Here is a 20,143-nt window from a genome sequence, read left to right as displayed (position 1 = left end):
ATGAAGGATGCCTACTTCCATGTCGCTATCTACCCCCCTCATCGGCGCTACCTTCAGTTTGTGGCCAACGACGCCCACTACCAATTCGCCGTGTTGCCATTCGGCCTTTCGACCGCCCCCAGAGTATTCACCAAATGCATGGCGGTCGTCGCCGCAGCACTGAGACGGAACCAGATACACGTATACCCATACCTGGACGACTGGCTGATTCACGGTCTGTCCAGGCAGCTCGTGGAGAGTCAGATAATAGAGGTCCTGGCTCTCTTTCGGCGCCTCGGTCTTCTTGTCAACACCGAGAAGTCAACTTTGATTCCGACGCAGCGAGTCGAATTCATTGGCGCGGTCCTCGACTCCACGATGGCCAGAGCCTGTCTCCCTCGCGCTCGACACCAGACGATGGTCTCCATCATCCGAGACCTCGTCAATTTCCCGACCACGACGGTGCGATCATGCCTCCGCCTCCTGGGCCACATGGCATCGTGTACATACGTCACCGCATACGCACGACTTCACCTTCGTCCGTTTCAGTCCTGGCTCGCGACGGTATACCGCCCGCATCGCGACGCCATCGACATGGTGGTCACAGTCAACAGGACGGCTCTCGACTCCCTCCACTGGTGGCTCGACCCGGAGGTCGTGTGCGCCGGAGTCCCGTTCCACCCTCCCCGGCCATCGGCAACGTTGACCACGGACGCCTCTGCGCTCGGATGGGGGGCTCACCTGGGAGACCTCCACACTCAAGGCCTCTGGTCAGCAAGCGAGCTCACACTCCACATCAATGTCCGCGAGCTCCGAGCAATCCGTTTTGCATGTCACACCTTTCGGACCAACCTGCAAGGCCGCTGTGTGACAGTATTCACGGACAACACAACTGCAATGTTCTATGTGAACAAGCAGGGCGGAGCCCGCTCGTCACCCCTCTGCAGGGAAGCGATCCTCCTGTGGGAATTCTGTGTGGCCCACTCCATTCACCTAGAAGCGTCCTTTCTTCCGGGAGTGCAGAACACGCTGGCCGACCATCTCAGCAGGTCGTTTCTCTCCCACGAGTGGTCCCTCCGTCCCGACGTTGCTCACACGATCTTCCAGAGGTGGGGGTTTCCCCGGGTCGACCTCTTCGCCTCCAAGGCGAACAGGAAGTGTCTCCAGTTCTGCTCGTTCCGGGGGCACTCGCCGGGCTCTCTGTCGGACGCTTTCCTGTATCCGTGGCAGACTCACCTCCTCTATGCCTTCCCTCCGTTTCCACTCGTGCACAGAGTGCTCCAGAAGCTTCGGAGGGATCGAGCCACCATGATACTCGTGGCTCCAGCCTGGCCGAGGCAGCATTGGTACACCCTGCTGCTCGAGCTCTCCGTTCGGGAGCCCATCACCCTCCCATTGTGGCCGGACCTCATCACGCAGGACTTCGGCAAACTCCACCATCCGAACCTGCAGTCCCTCCATCTTACAGCCTGGTACCTGCGTGGTTGACCCACACAGAGAGGGGCTGTTCGGCGGCGGTGCAGCAAGTCCTGCTTGAAAGCAGAAAGCCTTCCACTCGTACCACCTACATGGCAAAATGGAAGAGGTTCGCGCTCTGGTGTGACCAGCAAGGGCTCAACCCATTCGTGGTACCTGTCCCTACCATCCTAGATTACCTATGGTACCTTAAGGAACAGGGTCTGGCGGTTTCCTCCTTGCGGGTCCACCTCGCATCACTGTCCGCCTTTCGTCCGTCGGTCGAGGGTCGAACCATCTTTTCCAATCCGATGGTCTCACGCTTCCTGAAGGGCCTCGACCACTTGTACCCGCCAGTACGTCGCCCTGCCCCGACCTGGGACTTGAACCTCGTCCTGGCCAGGCTCATGTGTCCGCCATTCGAGCCTATGGCCACGTGTTCTCTCCTCTACCTCTCCTATAAAACGGCATTCCTGGTTGCCATAACATCGGCACGGAGAGTCTCGGAGCTCCGAGCGTTGACGGTGGGCCCCCCCTACACCGTCTTTCACGCTGATAAGGTGCAGCTTCGTCCTCACCCGGCCTTCCTACCAAAGGTGGTCTCGGCCTTCCACCTTAATCAGGACGTCTTTCTCCCGGTTTTCTTTCCGAAGCCCCATGCTTCGCCCCGGGAGCAACAGCTCCACACTCTCGACGTCCGTCGGGCGCTGGCGTTTTACATCGACCAGACAAGGTCCTTTCGGCGTTCCACCCAACTCTTCATCGCAGTCGCTGATCGCATGAAGGGCGAGCCGGTCTCTACCCAGCGCATTTCCTCCTGGGTGACTCAATGCATCAGGTCATGCTACGAGCTGGCTCACGTGACACCATGCCGACTCACCGCTCACTCTACGAGGGCGCACGCCTCGTCAGCCGCCTTCCTGAGCCATGTCCCCATCCAGGACATCTGCAGAGCGGCCACCTGGTCTTCGGTCCACACCTTCGCCTCCCACTACGCGTTGGTGCAGCAGTCTAGAGACGATGCAGCCTTCGGCTCTGCGGTATTGCATTCCGCCACGTCTCACTCCGACCCCACCGCCTAGGTAAGGCTTGGGAATCACCTAACTGGAATGCATTGGAGCAATCACTCGAAGAAGAAAGAACGGTTACTCACCTGTAGTAACTGTTGTTCTTTGAGATGTGTTGCTCCAATCCATTCCAGACCCGCCCTCCTTCCCCACTGTCGGAGTGGCCGGCAAGAAGGAACTGAGGAGCGGACGGGCCGGCTGGGGTATATATTTAGCGCCATAGCGGCACCACTCTAGGGGGCGCCCAGCCGGCCCGCCGGGGTTGCTAGGGAAAAAAGTTCCGGAGAAGCCGTGCACGCGCGGCGCGCACACCTAACTGGAATGGATTGGAGCAACACATCTCGAAGAACAACAGTTACTACAGGTGAGTAACCGTTCTTTTCTGTTCTTTTGCCTCACACAAGCTGGTATTACTTCAGCTCCTCTTAGTTACTTGCGTTTGTTCTGTGCTGATTTCATGCATGTGCTATGCCATTCTTTCTGTTTCTTGTGTTGATTTTTTCTGACAATCTCTCTCCAAATGTTTAAGAAAAATATGTCTTTTGTGGCACAAGCAACATCTTTGGAAATGCAGGCACTCTTGACCCATTAATAGATGTATTTGTAACGAGAGCCTGATGAAGTGTATATATGAAAGCTACTAATCCCCCAGTGCTCTGTGGGGCATGGAGAAGAGCTATAGACTGTGACCACCATTGATTCAGAATGACATGGGGAAGAGGAGATATCAAGAGTGAAATCTAAATTGGAGGTGTTTTAGAATCTGAAATGTCAGAAGGAGGGTGTGTCTGGGCATCTCATCCATGAACATAATTGAAAAATTGATGTAGTCAGGAAACATTTATTGCCCTTTCATTTTTACTTTATCTTTCACTTTTCTTCCTGTACCTGGATTCACCCCATCACTACTGCTCCTGTGCTTCTGATGCATCATTCAACCCTTCCTTAGGCTGTGCCTCCATTATGTAACTATAAATATGAGCTCTTACTGGTAGAATAGATAATATTCTCCCTCTTTTTCATTTTGTCTTTATCTCCTCCTTTGTTTTTTCCAGTCTTTCTTACTATTTTCTCTATATACATTGTCTCTTTTTCACCTCTCTTCTCTGCTTCCAATGCAACAGATTTTCAAAAGAGAAAGAATTGTTAAAATCCAGTTTACATTCCACTGTTTATGATCTTTGCTTCCTTTTTGTATTTCACTCAGTCAGTGATCTCCATTTATGCTGGCAGTGCCCCATTAAGATTACAGTCACTATACAGTAATGCATTATAGTCTGAATAAAATATGTCAGGCCATTCTAAATAGGTGTCTAAAACAGTGGTTCTCAAACTTTTGTACTGGTGACCCCTTTCACACAGCAACCCCCTTATAAATTTAAAACACTTTTAAATATATTAATTATAAATGCTGTCAAAGCAGGGTTTGGGGTGGAGGCTGACAGCTTGCGATCCCCCATGTAATAACCTCACGACCCTCTGAGGGGTCCTGACCCCCAGTTTGAGAACCCCTGGTCTAAAAGGTGTGACACAAAGTTGTGTAATTAATCCTTAAAATTCATTATATACAGCCTGGGAAATTACTGTTGTTTATATAGTTATGTAGTATTTACTATATTGATCATTTTAAAGCACAGTTTTCTGTCTGAATCCATATTTCTTGTCTTTTGGATCATGGCTTCAGGAGAAGGTTATTCAAATTTATTTTTGCCTTAATTTCCGTTAAGTGATTAATGCACATAATTCAAGAACTACTCTCTCCCACCTGTGTGTGTACGTCAGTTCCTCTTTCTCTGTGGCTTTAGCTGGAACATAGGGTTAGTACTTTCTTATATACTATTGTTGACTGTCAGGTCCCTTTTTAATATTTGGCATCTAAAATTAATTGTATTATTCCAGTTGTTGATATGCTTGGCCTAGGTTGTGGCTGGAACAGTCTTTTAAGGTTTGTAAAATATCTATATTTATAATGCCTGTCATAGCATCAAGACATGTGAACTTAGCTATTTTAAACACCAGGGGCACAAGAATTCTAGTAATAACTAACCACTAAAAAACTCAAAGTAGGAGGCAGTATTGTCCCTAGAGGAGTACTTGGGAGATTATGCCTGAGTCAAACACCATCCCGCAGGACCAGCTCCATATACACAGAGGAGTGAGCAATCTGTTCCATCCAGTACCTGAACCAGAACCAGTCTGAGATGAATCCATTTTTAAACAGGAGTCATTAATTTATTCTTGTATCTGAGGTCCATTCATGCACCAAACAATCTTTTACAGAGCTAGTAATGGGCCTACAGTTTACTGGGCTTTATTATTGCGAACAGCCTCCTTTCAATTAATATTCTTTAATTCTTTATTTTTAAAAAGTGTCATATTTTTAATTCACAGCACTACGGACAATCTAAGCTGTTTAATGATGCAATGGACATTTTGAATATGGTTTTCACAGGCGTGTTCACTGTTGAGATGGTTTTGAAACTCATTGCATTCAAACCCAAGGTAAGTGATTAGGCAGGATTTTGTATATATATAAGTATAACATGAATTTCCCATTAGTTATATATTATTCAAATAAGAGAAGAACCTACATATTTTTCATAGTAAAATATCTGTGAAATCTTCATAGAAGTGTTAATCTGATAGTGTGTGTGTATATATATGCATCTACAGGAAATGAGATGTAGATATCAGTGAAAAAAATATTACTGAGTAATTGATGAGATCTGGAGTATTTTTGAAGTCACGAAAAGGTTGCTATCTAACCCAGACAAATAATTTCCTGTTGCAAGCATTATCAAACATAATGTACACAGGTACTAAATTATGTAAGTGATTGTTTAAAAAACACAGATAAGCTTAAAAAATTAAAATCTAATTGACTATAAAGCACTCCATATGATTTTATCTTGTGTATAAAATGCAGATATAGGGTGTGATTCTGCAAATATGCACACAAGTACTCCTTTAGTTTTACTGGGGTTACTCAGATATAAAAGTGTTTGTAGACTGGGGCTGGAGTAGACATTTTAGTTTCCTTGCCTTAAAGGGACACTGTCAAACTAAACATTATGGCCAGATTTTTGAAAGGAGTCATTAAGGTCCTGAACCCATAGGTGGTGAAATTCATGGTGCTGGGAGTGCTGCCCCCCCCACCCCCGACTTGAAGGGTTTCCATCATATACAGGGTTTAGAGTTTGGTTCAATGGCTCTCAGGACCGACACTATACAAATTGTTCCAGCACCCCTGCCTGACCCTCCAAGGAGGTACATGCAGATGTACCCTGAGCCAACATGGAGCATCCTTGACTTTAGTGGGGCTCTGTGTGGAAGCAGAGGTCTACCTTCAGGCATCTCTGTGATAGTCTGGGACTAATTTTGGATGCTTCGATTTTTTGGCTGCCCCACTTGAGACATTTTGGGCCTGGTTTTCAATCATTTTGAAAAATTTCCATTGACTTCATTTGATGTTAGCCTCTGAATATCAGGCCCAGTGCCCAGGGGTGAAAGTGAGCCGGTACAGGCCGGTACTCCGTACCAGTAAGAACCCGCACCGGCCCATACCCAGCCCACATTAAAGCACTGCCACGGCAGAGCTTTAATGTCCCTGCCTCTTTTGCCTCCCCTGTCGGGGGCCCTGCCGGTACGGTCTTTACTGGCAGGGCCGCCAATGGTAGTGGGGGGGAAAGGGGCAGCACTTTAAGAATGGTCCTTTGCTGTGGCAGCGCTTTAACATTGCTGCCCCCTTCCCTCCCTCGGCGGCCCCGCCGGTAGGGTCTGTACCAGCAGAGCCGCCGACAGGGGAGGCAAAAGGGCAGGGACATTAAAGCACTGCCATAGCAGCACTTTAAGGATGGTCCTCCATTGGCAGCCCCGCTAACGGGGGGGGGGGGGCGCAGCAACATTAAAGTGCTGCTGCGGCAAAGGACCCTGCAGCACTTTAACGTCTCTGCCTCTTTTGCCCCAACCCCTCCCCCCCGCAGCCGCTGACGGGCATGGGGGCACAGGGAGCAGCTGCCTCAAGCTGAGCACCCAAAATTTTAGGCATCCAAAATTCTAGTTATCGCTTTTGAAAACGTTGGCCCATAAGTTCTTAAAAATTAATTCTCACTGATTCTAATAACACCTTAAATGATTAAAACGGAAAGAAATGGTAACAATCGAATTTGATTGTCATCATCTATGTTGTTTGTTCACTTCTCACAGTCCACCTGTGATAGTGAATAGGAACCAGAAAGAGAAGTTAGACTACATTTTGCTGTCAGTTACAATGAAATTGGTATTTACTCTGATTAGTTTATATCAGCATAAATAAGAGCAGAATTTGGCCCATTGGCTATAAATGGAAAGTGAGACTGGCTGGTCTAGTTTTACTGACCTACCTCAACTGGGTCTGGTATGTTTCATGTTCCATTTCCTGCTGGGGAATGTTTTTCTTATTTTCAGTTCAAAGTAATGAAGCTAAAACCATCCCTAGTCTGATTAGGCGCCTGACTTTTTCTTGGGTAACCAAGACCTGGTATTCAGACCCAAAGTGTGAGGTTTTGGATAACTGCTCATCTACACACCTACAGGGCTTTCTCTTGCAAGACTCTACAGGGTTCTGCTTTAAATTTTCCTGTTCAATATGTATATGTATTTATTTATTTTAATTGTTATGTCCCTAGTCTTATTCAAATACTAGCTGCTTCACCACATTAAAATTCATATTATCTGAGGCCATAAGAGAGATAGTGAAGATGTTTAGGTTGCGGTGTCATCATTATGCTGATTCTGTGTCCTGGCCCTGTTCTGTATGCTGATTGGCTACTGAAGGCTCAGCTAGTTTTAATAGTCCAAAGTGCCTTATACCATCTGTGCTTAGCATGAAGATGGAGTCTTTCCCACGCTTTTGTGATATCAAGACTGAGATTGCTGTAAAAGGCTATACGTAGGACTATCCCTGAAGACAGGTCAGAAGTTTCAGGTAGTGCAAAATGGTGACAGTGCATTACATCACATCAGTGCTCAGTAGGGTGACCAGATAGCAAATATAAAAAATCGGGACAGGGGGTGGGAGGTAAAAGGTGCCTATATAAGAAAAAGCCTCCAGAATTGGGACTGTCCCTATAAAATCAGGACATCTGGTCACCTTAGTGCTCTGTAGAGTGCATGAACTACCTGTTCACCTCTGGAGGCTATTTAAGATGTTGATACTGATCTGCAAGACCTGTGCTGTTTGGGTTCTAACTCTATGAGACTCTGCCTCTCCCCTAATGAAGAGCTCTTGATTATCACCTTTATCGCATTATCACCATGGGTCTATCTCTTTGAATATCTGGGGGCTGGAGGCAAGGGCATCATTTGCTATAGGGTAAGGGATGCAGTTTCTCCCCACCCTCGACCTTTCATAGGGTCTAGATACTCCATTATGTCTTCCACTTTTTGCCACCACCCCTACTTCTCCAGACTTTGGATATGGTCATTAGGAAAGCAAACTTTGCCTTCCCCAGAATGTTTCTGAAATGATCCCTTGGGTGGAGGGAAGGTATTTTCTGGGGAGGGTCCTTATTTCCAGAATTCAGTTCCCACACTGGTCCAACAGAGCCCAAATCTGTTGACCAGCAGGGCATGGTGAAAGGACCATGAGTTTAGTCAGAGTTTTGCCTGAGATTGATTAGCAAGCAGGGATCTTAGGAGGCAAAGGCATTAAATATCTTTAAGGTGGCTTTTGTTATCAGTTGGAGATTTTACCTTTGCTTTTTATTGTGAAGTGTCCTTTTTAAAGCTACTTACACAGTAGTATATTATTGACTGTGTTTTTAATTGCTGTAAATGAGATGACAGGCTAGGAAATGGGTAAATGCCATTTATAAAGCTAAATATAAAAAAGACATTTTTTTAAACTGGTAAAATCATCTTTATTAATATTTGGGTCTATAAATGCAAATTTTAAAGCAAAGCTACATTTTGGTTTGGGGTTGTTGCTGTGTGGAGGTTGATTTCTGGTATGTTTATATTGTCACTGGGTTATTTGACTTGATCTGGGGGAATTGACAGAACGGTCTATTTATTTAGCCCCAGATTCTCAAAGTTATTTAGGCAACTAACTCCCATTGAGTTCAGTGAGAGTCAAAGGTCCTTAAATACCTTTGAGGACCCATTCCTTAGTACTTCTTTAAAAGCTCTCAGGGGCATCAGCTAGACACTCCATTACTGTACTATATATAAATCCACATAAATTAATTAAATACATAAATTAAATGTTGTGCCTAAACTATTTGACAGTGTCCCTTCAGCACTTTGAGTCAAATACTGTAAAAGATATGGTCACCTGTTCTAAGGCCCATTCAAACCTAATGGCGATTAAAATACACTGATACAGTATTGTGGCATGTAAAATCAAGATACTGCAGACTGCCTTTCAATTCTGAAATATAGAAAACCTTCAGTGAGTGCCAGATATTAAGGGCTTGATCTGGCAATAAAGAGCTGAGTGCCCTACACTTTCATTGACTGATTTGGGAATTGAGGGTATGTCTACACTGCAATTAGACATCTGCGGCTGACCCATGCCAGCTGACTTGGGCTCACGGGTCTCAGGCTAAGGGTCTGTTTAACTGCAGTTTAGATGTTCAGGTTCAGGCTGTAGCCCAAGCTCTGGGACTCTCCTCCCTTGCAGGGTCCTAGAGCCCGGGCTCCAGCCTGAGCCCGAACATCTACACCTCAATTAAACAGCCCCTTAGCTCAAACCTGAGTCAGCTGGCACGGGCTTTTAACTGGAGTGTAGATGTACCCTGAGGGCACTCAGTAGCTGGCAGAATTGGGCCCTAAGTTTTCAGTTGTGCATTGTGACTACCAAAATATTTAGATAATAGATCAAAATGTATTTAATTCTGTAACCTAGGTACTCCCTAGGAGTTGTTTTTACTTTGCAGCATTTGCTGAATAAAAGTTTGCAATGTCAGTTAAAAGGCAAGACTTGATTAAACCAAGTTATTCTTCACAAGTGCCAACCTCAGTTTGTCTAGTGTGCCTGGCACATTACAAAAGAAAATATTTCTATGAAATCTAAAGTAATACATCAGTAAATACTGTTTACGCAGTTTCATGAAAGCCAACCATTACTTGAATTTGTAATGATTTTCCATGCTGTTTTACATCAGATTTTTGTAAGAAAAAAGGAAAGATGGCTAGTAAGTGAATTGATCCTGAGTGATTGCAGTGGTGAAAACTACTAATTTGTGTGTTAATGTTTATTTGCTGTGACTTGTCCATTTATACATTTCTCCCTTCTCCAAAATCATCTTTATCTTTTAGTTTTTTGTTTGCTTTTGCTTTACATATTACTTTGAACAATATTTGTCTATACTGATGGAAAAGATTTGATACAATAAGCGTGTCTTAAGGTATTTTAGCAATATGGAATCAAAATGTGAATGTGTTATTTATGTGGCTTACATTGTAGCAATATCTAGTAAAATAATATTTTCTATAGTGAAATGTATCCTTCTACAGAGACCATCACACAGTTTATACACTACTTATGTCCTACGCTTTAGGGAGATGTAGTAGGGACAGATGGCATAGTACATCAGGAGTTTGGTTTTGTAGAGCATCTGACTGTTGCTTGTCTCTAGTTTGTTCTTTTTATATATAATTTTGCATCGTTGTTTAAAAATCAGTAAAGATATTTATTTAAAAAATAAGTAGAAGAAATTAGGAAAACAAAAGGATGAAATAATATTGTTAGAGCAGCTTCCCTGGCCATGTCTACACTTACAAGATTACAGCAGTACCAATACAGCTGTGTTGCTGTAAGAGCACTCATGTAGCCGCATTATGTCAATGGGAGAGAGCTCTCCTATCCATGTAATAAAACCAGCTTAACGAGCAGCAGTAGCTATGTCAGTGGGACTCCCGCTGACATAGCGCTGTGCACAAAAGCACTTATGCCAGCAAAATTAATGGCTCTAAGGGAGGCATTTTTTCACACCCTTGAGTGGCAAAAGTTTTGCCAACATAAGTGCTAGTGTAGACTTAGTATAGTGTAGTGCTCAGTATTGTCGAGGTGGTGTCCCTTGATATCTAACAGAAACATTAGCAATGATTAAGGAGTGGGGCATAGGTTTGAGAACTGGATGTGATTGGTTGGGATGCTAAATACACCAATTATCCTGTGTTGGAATTGATGGTCAACTACTGATAGCTAGTTAATGCATCACAAAGGGACATGAGTGGTGACCAGACTGACGCCCTTCCCCCACTTGCAATATGGAATAGCAGTGATACTTACATTCTTCCTTGGATGGTTGATAGTTAAAAATAATATTTGTAAAATGTTTTATAAGTGTAGATCATTGTTAAACCAGACAATAGCAGAGATGGAAATGGAACTCAGCCTCTTGTGACTCCCAGCCCTGAGCTCCTTGCCCTGCCTAGACCATTCTACAGAGCCGTCTCCTTCCCGGGGAGCTCGTTCAAAATTCTCAAGAGCGAATTTCCACATAATTTCCATTTTCACGTTTCAGAGTGAAAAATTTTCAACCATAGAAGCTTGTCAAAAATATCTAAACTTCAGGAGGTGCCAAATCTTGAGAAACAAATTAGCAAAATGAGATATATAATTATGTCATTTATATATATCTCATTTTGCGTTGGTCTGCAATTAAAGAAATATCTCTTATTGTGTTATGATAGCAACTTAAATCTATTGATTTTTTTTAAAAATTCTTTACAGTAAATGGTGAGCTAATAAGAAAGGTGTATAGACATTAATTTAGGTTAGCACTCTTGATTGTTTATCTATTTTGGTACATTTATTTTTTTTAAATTGCACTAAAATCAAAAAGCTAATAGATGTTTTCCTAATATTTTAATTGACCCAGGATTCTAGTCTATTGACATCAGTAGGAGATCCAGATTGCTTTAAGATTTCTCCCGAAGTGTATGTTGCTGTCCACTCTAGATTCATTAGCAGAGATTAGCTGGCAAAACAGTGATTGTATGAGAAAAATGAACATATATGGTCATCCCATAGGTTTCATTATATTGAAATCTGAGGAAATTGCAGTAGACTATCTGGATTTCTTCAGTAACCAGATAAGACCCAAATATAATTATAAGAGAAAACCTATAATCTATATTTTCTGTAGAGTCATATTCGACATCTGGATTTGTTATCAGTGTCTGGATTTAATCCCAGTTTAACCAAGAGAAATACCTCAACAACATTTCTGTTAAAATCCTTCTTTGTGCCAGCCAACCTGGTGTGAGGGACCCATAGGGCAGAGATGAATTGGTCCCTAAGTCATTCCTACGATTTTATGACCATTTGGCGCATCAGTAACATATATAGGCTATATTAATGGGATATATTTAAAGTCAGAAGGGGTCTGAGGAAACGGAATTAAGTGATTTACATAAATTTTTTGCAGTGTAGTAGCTGGAGCTGCATCGTTAAGGATTTGTTCCTATTGAAATAAAAAACAAACTCATTGATTTCAGTAGTGCAGGATCAGGCCCTAAATGCTAACACATTTTGTGTAGAGCTACACAGCAGCTGAGAAGTTTGGTTCTGCTCGAGTTAGTGTGCTAACAGCTGTGGGCAGTTGCATGGGAGGTGACTTGGGCTAGCTGCTGAGTACGTACCCAGGAGGTCAGCCAAGATTGTGCTCTGGCATCTAGCCTGAGCTGCCACCTATGCCACCCCAGCCATATTGCTATTTTTTAGCATGGTAGCTTAAAAAGAGCTAGCATGTGTATGTCTATCCAAGCTAGGAATCATACCTTCCCAGCTGCTATGTAGACATTTGAGTTTCTAAGCCCTAACCCTTTGCATTAAATGATTAATTTACCTATATAGGACCAAATTCTACCCTCTGATCTTCATGCACTAACTCATGTATCTGAATGGGAATTGAGGATGTGTAGTTAAGGGAAGTGTCTGACCCTTGTCACAGACTTTTAGGAAGTCACAACACAAAGGAGGTCCCAGCACGGATGGACGTATATCTCCAACATCAAAGTTATTTTGTTAGCACCTGTCAGGATGTGTAAGTAACAATTGTTACAACACTGCTGAGAGTCTAATAAACAGTTTGATATAATGCCAATTTGCCACGTCGGTGCTTATAAGATGTGTGTGTGTATGTGTGTGTGTGTATATATACACATGTGTATATATATATATATTTGCTATATATACTTATACGTGTGAGTATATACATATATATATATATATATATATATATATATATATATATATATATATATATATATATATATATATATATATATAAAAATATACTTTTCCTTCAGTAGGCAATATTGTTTGTTTTGTTTTCTCATTAGATCACAGGTTTTGTTTTAAGTAATTTCTGTTTATGCAAAACTAAACAGAAGTATGCAAATATTTGACATTTCATGTGTAATCACAAACATTTGCACCCTGCCTGCTCTGTTCAGGGCTATTTTAGTGATGCCTGGAATGCGTTTGACTCCCTCATCGTTATTGGCAGCATAGTAGACGTCGTTCTCAGTGAAGCCGATGTGAGTATACCTCAGCTTAATTCCCACAGTCCCCACTTCTTTCTCTGTCTCCCCACTATTTCCATCATCTGGACAAGTCACAGATTTTGATCCAACATTTCTAAACTTTGAATTTAGAAACAGGCCAGTCATAGTTCAGTTATGTTGATATGGGAAAGAAATAGCCTTTTTCACTGCCGATTATCTCAAACAGAAAGATTGTATGTTGGTGCATCAGAGAAGTCGAGAATGTTTTTGTGTTATAACACTGTCCTTTTCTTCTCTTTTTCTGTTTGTGTTTTTCTCTTGCTCTCTTTCTGCTGAATGCTTGTCCTAACAGCACTATTTCACTGATGCATGGAACACTTTTGATGCCTTAATTGTTGTTGGTAGCGTCGTTGATATTGCTATAACAGAAGTTAATGTAAGTAACAACTGTTCATGCACTAAAAAGTAATTGCTGTCATCAATACAGAAAATGTAAACTTTGCCCCATAAATCCATATTTTACATTCTGGAGTAAAAGACTAAAGTATTGATACTGTAGCTATAACTGTAGCTAAATAGTATCAGAGGGGTCGCCATGTTAGTCTGGATCTGTAAAAGCAGCAAAGAGTCCTGTGGCACCTTATAGACTTTGTCTATAGACTTTGTCTATAAGGTGCCACAGGACTCTTCGCTGCTGTAGCTAGATAGATACACATATATATGCACTCACAGATATAAAATAGTAAAACAATGAGTATTAATTTTTTCTTTCTACATATATACTGAATATATTTTAAATCATTTAATTTTTTTTAAATAAGGAAAAAAACAGATCTTTGCTAACACCCATTTCAATTTGAAGCCCAGTAATTTTTTGTGAGTAATTTGATCTAATCCCTCAGGCATCTAATAGTGGTCTTCAAGGGTCAGTAGTTTAATAAGCCATGTATTTTCAGGTGGGAGTCCTAGGGTTTGAGAATGATCTAGGAATTCATGTCTCCCAGGCTGGTGGAATTAGCGTGCTCTCAGTCGCTGACAAAGAGCATAGCACTTACTGCTTTTCCTCTTTCCTTCCTCCAGGAAATTGTTCTGGAGTTTCAATGCAGTTTGAAAAGTTTGTGAATTCCATAAACCCATCTTAGATTGGCCAAAATTTTGAGCCACAGACTCTTAACAAACATTCTGGATGAGACTATTTGGGCAAGAGAGAGAGCTCTTCCCAAGGCCATGCAGGGTAGCAGATATAGAAAGAAGATGCTTTCTGTTTAGTTTGTATCACACTTACTGTAATTACACCAAGCAAGATAAACTGTGAGAAGGAATAAATTGAAAACTAACAAACTATGGCCCAGCTTCTAGCCAGCTCTTGAGGGGACGTGCAAGGGGAGGGGAGGACATGAGTAGCTTCCCCTACATACACACATCTCTTGTGCCCCTGTGTAGGGGCTGGTCAAAGTCATGTTGGGGAGCATAGTATCTCCTCCTTCCTAGTGCCTCAAGGGACATGAAGAAGGGAAGAGAAAAGAGTGATGGGGATGGGCCTAAGTCAGTCAGAGTAGTTGTAGTTGAGAGACCATAATAATATGCAAAGCTTTAAGCTTTTGGTTCTAGCCTATTTGGTAAGCACTGTAATATACATTTAATAAAATGTATACATGTGTTGAAACCTGATATGGAAACAAATATGCTGCTTTATCAGGTTATAATATAATTTTTAAAATGTCTAAACCAGCACACAGTAGGTATCTGCTAATTTGTACTAAGAACTTGAAATTCCTATGTGAATTAGAAATTTTTGAAAATTAACAAATAAGAGAATAAACATGATCAAAATAATTTTAAGTTACTGTATAATACAATTTCATTCTTATTTGGTTTTGACAAGTGTAGAATATTTTGAATTATATACAGTATACAAGCTGCTCATTACCCTTTCTGCTACTACACAGCGGGGTTTGAGAACAATGGTGATGATGCAGAAGCCAGAAAGAACACAGTTTAACTTTCAGATTTCATGCAGTTTGCACAGCTGGCAGTTAAGGGAAAGAAATCTTTTTACTAGCAGACTGAGTAAATTTGAGCTGGATGTTCATATGGGACAGTGAACATGGAACCACCATTATTCCATTTTTACAGAGACACTTCTGAAGGATAATTGCACTTCATTGGCCAGATTTTCAAAAGCGGCCTCTACATTTGTGTGCCCAAAATTGCCTGTGATGATTTTTGAGGCCCAAGTTTTTTGATGCCCCAAACTTGGACTTCCAAGTTCAGCTCAAATAGTTATTTATTATCCAGCTTGCATACACAACTCTTGTTTTGTATGGGGAAGTATGACTTTTGGGACATACAGAAACGTGGCCACCTAAAATTGCTTTCCCTCAAAGCTACAAAATGTATTCACATATGAAGGGGTAATGAAAATAGTATATGAGATATGATTATGATAGTCTGCGGTTACCACTATGTTGACAGTGGTTTATCTGACAGCATTACTTGTAAGTATAACTGATTACTGCTAAGTTTTCATCTGTGATCAACTCTATGACTTTGTACTAATTCACGTATTTGGCTTGAAAATTGTTGAAATAAAACTGGTGAGCTCTAGTTCAGTGCATGCGCTGTATTTTGTGTTTAGATTTAAGTGTTAGCACTTTCATTTCTGAGCCTTTCATGCCTTCTCACTATAGAAAAGTCTCATTGTTGATGTCTTCTACTGCACAACAGACTCTTTTTTTCATCTCTGTTTTTACTCTGTATCACATTTAGTGTGCTTAATTTGTTTGTGAAAGTGTGGATATGTTGTAGTTGGTTTCTAGGTTTGATTTCCCATTTCCAACATGAAATATTAGTTACTGTAGACTCTCTATAAAAATGCTCGGCTTTTTTATATGGCTACTGTTTGTGATTCTAGTGAGTATTCCTGCTTTGTTCATCTCCATATAACTGATCAAAACTTTTAAAATTAGAATCTTATATTTTCAAAATCCCTTTATTAACATTTTTCAATGGCATCCTCAAACATGTTGTGTACAACACAACTTTTTTTTTCTAACAGTGATAGAAAATGGATTGATATTGGGATATTTGTAGCACCACAAGGATGTTAATAAGGCCTTGTCTTTGAGATTTCAGGCACCACTGTAGCTGCAGCTGCACAAATGTCAAGTATAGACACTATTTACACCAGTGTAGTTAAAAACAATTGTAAGCTGCACCAGTGCAAACTGTTTTGCAGCAGTGTAAATCATATCTACATAAAGGGTTTGCACTGGTGCAGCTACACTAGTGGATTAAATCTCAGTGTCAGCAAGGTCTTAGAAGTCTCGCCAACACATAGGGATGTTCAGATCAACAGCTGAACATTTCTATATATTTCCACATAGAAATTGCCTCATTCTGTGAAAATAACTAGGCTACAAACTAACTTTACATTAGTGTACTCCAGAATAACTCCAAGGGTCAATGGAGGTACTTCAGATTTACATTAGTGTGAGATCTGTACCTGACTCAACTTGTTCAAGTGAGTGGGTTGGACTTCTCATTTAAGTGTCATACTGATGGCACTATGAAATCTAGTAAAATATGTCATCTTTTTAATTTGTTATTTTATAAGATATGGTTATTTCAGAGTTTTATAATAATATTTATGATGCCTGAAGATTGACTCTTGTGGTCCTATAACCTCTCTTTCACAGCATGTCCAGGAGAGGATTTTCCTATGTAGTAATATCAGATATTGAATGCCCTCGACTCCCATGCAAGTCAGGGTGAGTTCAGGGTGCTTGAAACCTCACAAGAGTGCTTAGCACTCTGCAGGATCAAGCGATGACCAGGAACCACATGTGTTCCTTGACACATTTTATGATATAGATAACCTCAGAGCAATATATATACACAGTTTGCGGTTGTTGTTTCTAGTTTTTAGTTAATCTCCCTACCATCTGCCAATATTTCTTTTCTGCCACCTAATTGGTTTTCATGTTCATTTTATTTTTAGAAATTTTTAGAGGCAAGTATATATTAATAAATATATATACGGTATAGCAATTTAAATAATAAAAGCACTACTAAAGCCATATAATATTTTTTATTTCTTTGTTCACATTTTGTTTTCCAGAGTTTCCAATGACACACAAGATCTTGCTTGGTCATCTAAATTGTTCCTTCTAAATAAAAAAAAAAATTAAAAAATCAGAGAACAGTGAATTTGAGTCATGAAATGTGATTGCTGCAGTCTGGGATTTGAACATATGTAACTTAACTACAAGACAATCAAAGATAAATATTTCTGAAATGTAATTACAGGACACATTTGGAGCTTGTGGTTACAAAAAGGTGATTTTACATTTTGCATTTGTCACTTGAGAAACAGTTTGGATGACCATCAGGGGGTGATGCAGAAGCATGTTCACATTGTGTTGTACACTGGTAGATTGTCTACAAGAGCTTCGCATTCACATGCTCTTACTTTTTCACCATTAACATTTGATTGTACACAAGCTGCTAAAATCTCAAAAAATATGGAAGGTTCACTTTCCTGGTCTCAACTGTATCTCTTTTATTTAGTCCCAATGGTACTAATCCCATGCTTAAAGTTAAGCACATCTTAAGTGTTTTGCTGAAACAGGGCGTAAGGTGACAGTACCAGTAATCTTGGCTCTCACTTCCCCAGTAAAACCATTCAAATTCGACTCACCTCTTTTAAAATATTGCAAGTCTTACTTATGTTTATTTCTGGTTTCATTGATTCTAAGGACAACAGGAAGGGACCATTGTGATACTCTAGTCTGACCTCCTCTGTAACACAGGCCATAGAACTTCCCCAAAATAGTTTTAGCTGGAATTATTTTGGGGAAGTCCTTTGGCTTATATTATACAGAAGGTCAGACTACATGATCACATTGGTCCCTGCTGGCCTTGGAATTTATGAGTCTGTAAATGAACATAGGTGAGACTTGTAAAATTTTGTAATCTACCATTGCAACCATCAGTGGGCCAGGGCAGTAGGACAAGCCAGGAAGATCTCCCATAGAAATAGAATTTGGCCAGGCTGTCCTATTGGCATAAAGAAATACCACTTTAGCATTCCAGGGCGATAAATAGTATAATATTGACTTACCAATAATTTTGAGTCTAAATTTACGATTGCAAATCAAGCAAAACAAAGAAGGGATCTTTAGGTCCTCATTTGGGTTGTAGTTCACTTGCACTGATTTTACAGTGGTGGCAAAAGTTCCATTGACTTCAATAGGGTCAGGATTTCACCCTTTGACTTCACCAGAGTTACTCTTCATTTACACCAGTGTGAGTTCAGAATCAGGCCTTTATTTTTTATTTACTTGTTTTTATATATGCAGATAACTGTACTAAAAAACGTGTTTGCACATGCAGACTATGAGGCTAGATTGTGAACCGTTTGCTGACATGTGGGAGCAGTTACTCATAGGAGTAGTCTAACTGAACTAAATGAGACTGCCTGTGAAGTAAGCTACTACTCAGCATGACTAACAGTGGCAGAATCTGGCCTTAGAGAGTCACTTGCACAATTAGGTATTTGCATGTATTCATTTGAAATCACGCATGTTTTCATGTGAATATTGGTTTTGTGAATGCATTTACTGGTTGTGCATATTTTGCAGATTCAGCTTAAGCCTTGTTTGCAAATGTATCTTTTTATGTCTAAGAATAGTTCAGAAAACTGTACTTTTATATAGAGCTTTCCATCTAAGCACATCAAAGCACATTGCAATAATTAATCCACACACTACCCCTAAAATATTAGTTATCTTCTGAGTTATTTTCATAGAGGTGTTAAGTTATGATAATTGAGTTACTTTATCAGGATGACTCATAATATAAGGTAACTCTGACCATGTGAACATAAGGGTCCACAGGGATGGATCCCTTTCCAAGATCAGGGCCTTAGTTAGTCTAACTCAATAAGGGACAGTCATTTAGTAATCTGGTCAATTCACACTTATTTCAATGGGTACGATATAAATGCAACATTTAAAATATAATATTATAGTACTAAATGCATGTGTTTTAGAGGGAAAATAATTATTTCCCTTGCCCATATTAGATTTTCCTACATAAATATATACTTTCCAATATTTACTGAACAATATATATGTAAGCACTTGATTGGCTTTTGAATTAGGATCACTATAGGCATCGTTAATATTATGAAAAAAATCAACAGCCACATTTGAAACACTGCTTTTATGCTCTTAAAAAACATTATTGTGCCCTTCATGTTTTTAAAGATATTTTGACAACTTAGATGCTTTTTTTACCTATGTTATTGTCACCATATATTTGTACCTCAGATGTTTCCTGCTGCATCATATCAATAAATTAATACATCACACCCTGGCATAATGTAGTACCCTTTGATACACTTCTATAACAGGAAGCATTTGATCTACACTGTCTACTCATGTCCACTGTCTCACATCATATATGTACATACATATATTTTAATTTTTATCACAGAATTGCAGTTTGCTTCAAACGCATGATGTAATCAGTTTTGCATTGTTTGCAGTTTGATATAGCGTAGCTTAAAAGATATGCATTTCCGAAGTCAGAAGGTTTATTTGCCACTTTACTTTCACTGCAGGGTGAGAGATGTCAGAAGAGTTATAATTGAAGTAATTGAGAGATATATTTACTTCTTTGTATGCAACAAGAAAAACATGGTGTTAGATTGTTAGCAGGTTGTGAATATTTGGATCTGGAAGTCTAAGGGAAAAGTTTGTTCTCAGTTGATCTTTTTTTGGAAGGTAAAGAAAGCTGCTGATTTGGCCTGTGATTCACCAGAACATAAGAATGGCCAGGCAATTAAAACACTATTAAACACATGCTATTAAAACACTATTCATAAGCATGGACTTTATCACATGCTTAAAATTGAGGATGTTTAAATGTTTTGTTGAATTAGGCTCTTGGTGTAGTTGGAGCACGGCTGAGAGGAAAGATAGAAACATTAGTCCAAACTCTTACCTTATGCATATCTGGCCACCCCATTAAGTGCAGCGGGGCAATCAAGGAAGGCAGAAGGCAGAATTTGGGTCAGTGATTGTGAGTGTGCCTATTCCATAGCCTTATGCCCAAGACAAATATTGATACATTGAGTGACA

General features: G+C 40.8%; 1 protein-coding gene across 2 annotated transcripts in view; it reads left to right on the top strand.

Moving 5' to 3' along the window:
• The window catches only part of CACNA1D (calcium voltage-gated channel subunit alpha1 D), a 419,514-nt gene that overhangs the window by 319,766 nt on the left and 79,605 nt on the right, over window positions 1–20,143 (top strand). For both annotated transcript variants that reach the window (XM_045024186.1, XM_045024187.1), the window contains exons 29-30: window positions 4,893–5,003; window positions 12,948–13,031. In XM_045024186.1, the coding sequence (XP_044880121.1) occupies window positions 4,893–5,003; window positions 12,948–13,031 (195 nt within the window). The remainder of the gene's footprint in view (window positions 1–4,892; window positions 5,004–12,947; window positions 13,032–20,143) is intronic.

The sequence above is a fragment of the Mauremys mutica genome, chromosome 7 (genome assembly GCF_020497125.1).
Source record: "Mauremys mutica isolate MM-2020 ecotype Southern chromosome 7, ASM2049712v1, whole genome shotgun sequence".
In the NCBI taxonomy this organism is placed as follows: Eukaryota; Metazoa; Chordata; order Testudines; family Geoemydidae; genus Mauremys; species Mauremys mutica.
Note: the sequence above shows the minus strand (reverse complement) of the source record. Positions and strands in the feature narration are given on the sequence as shown.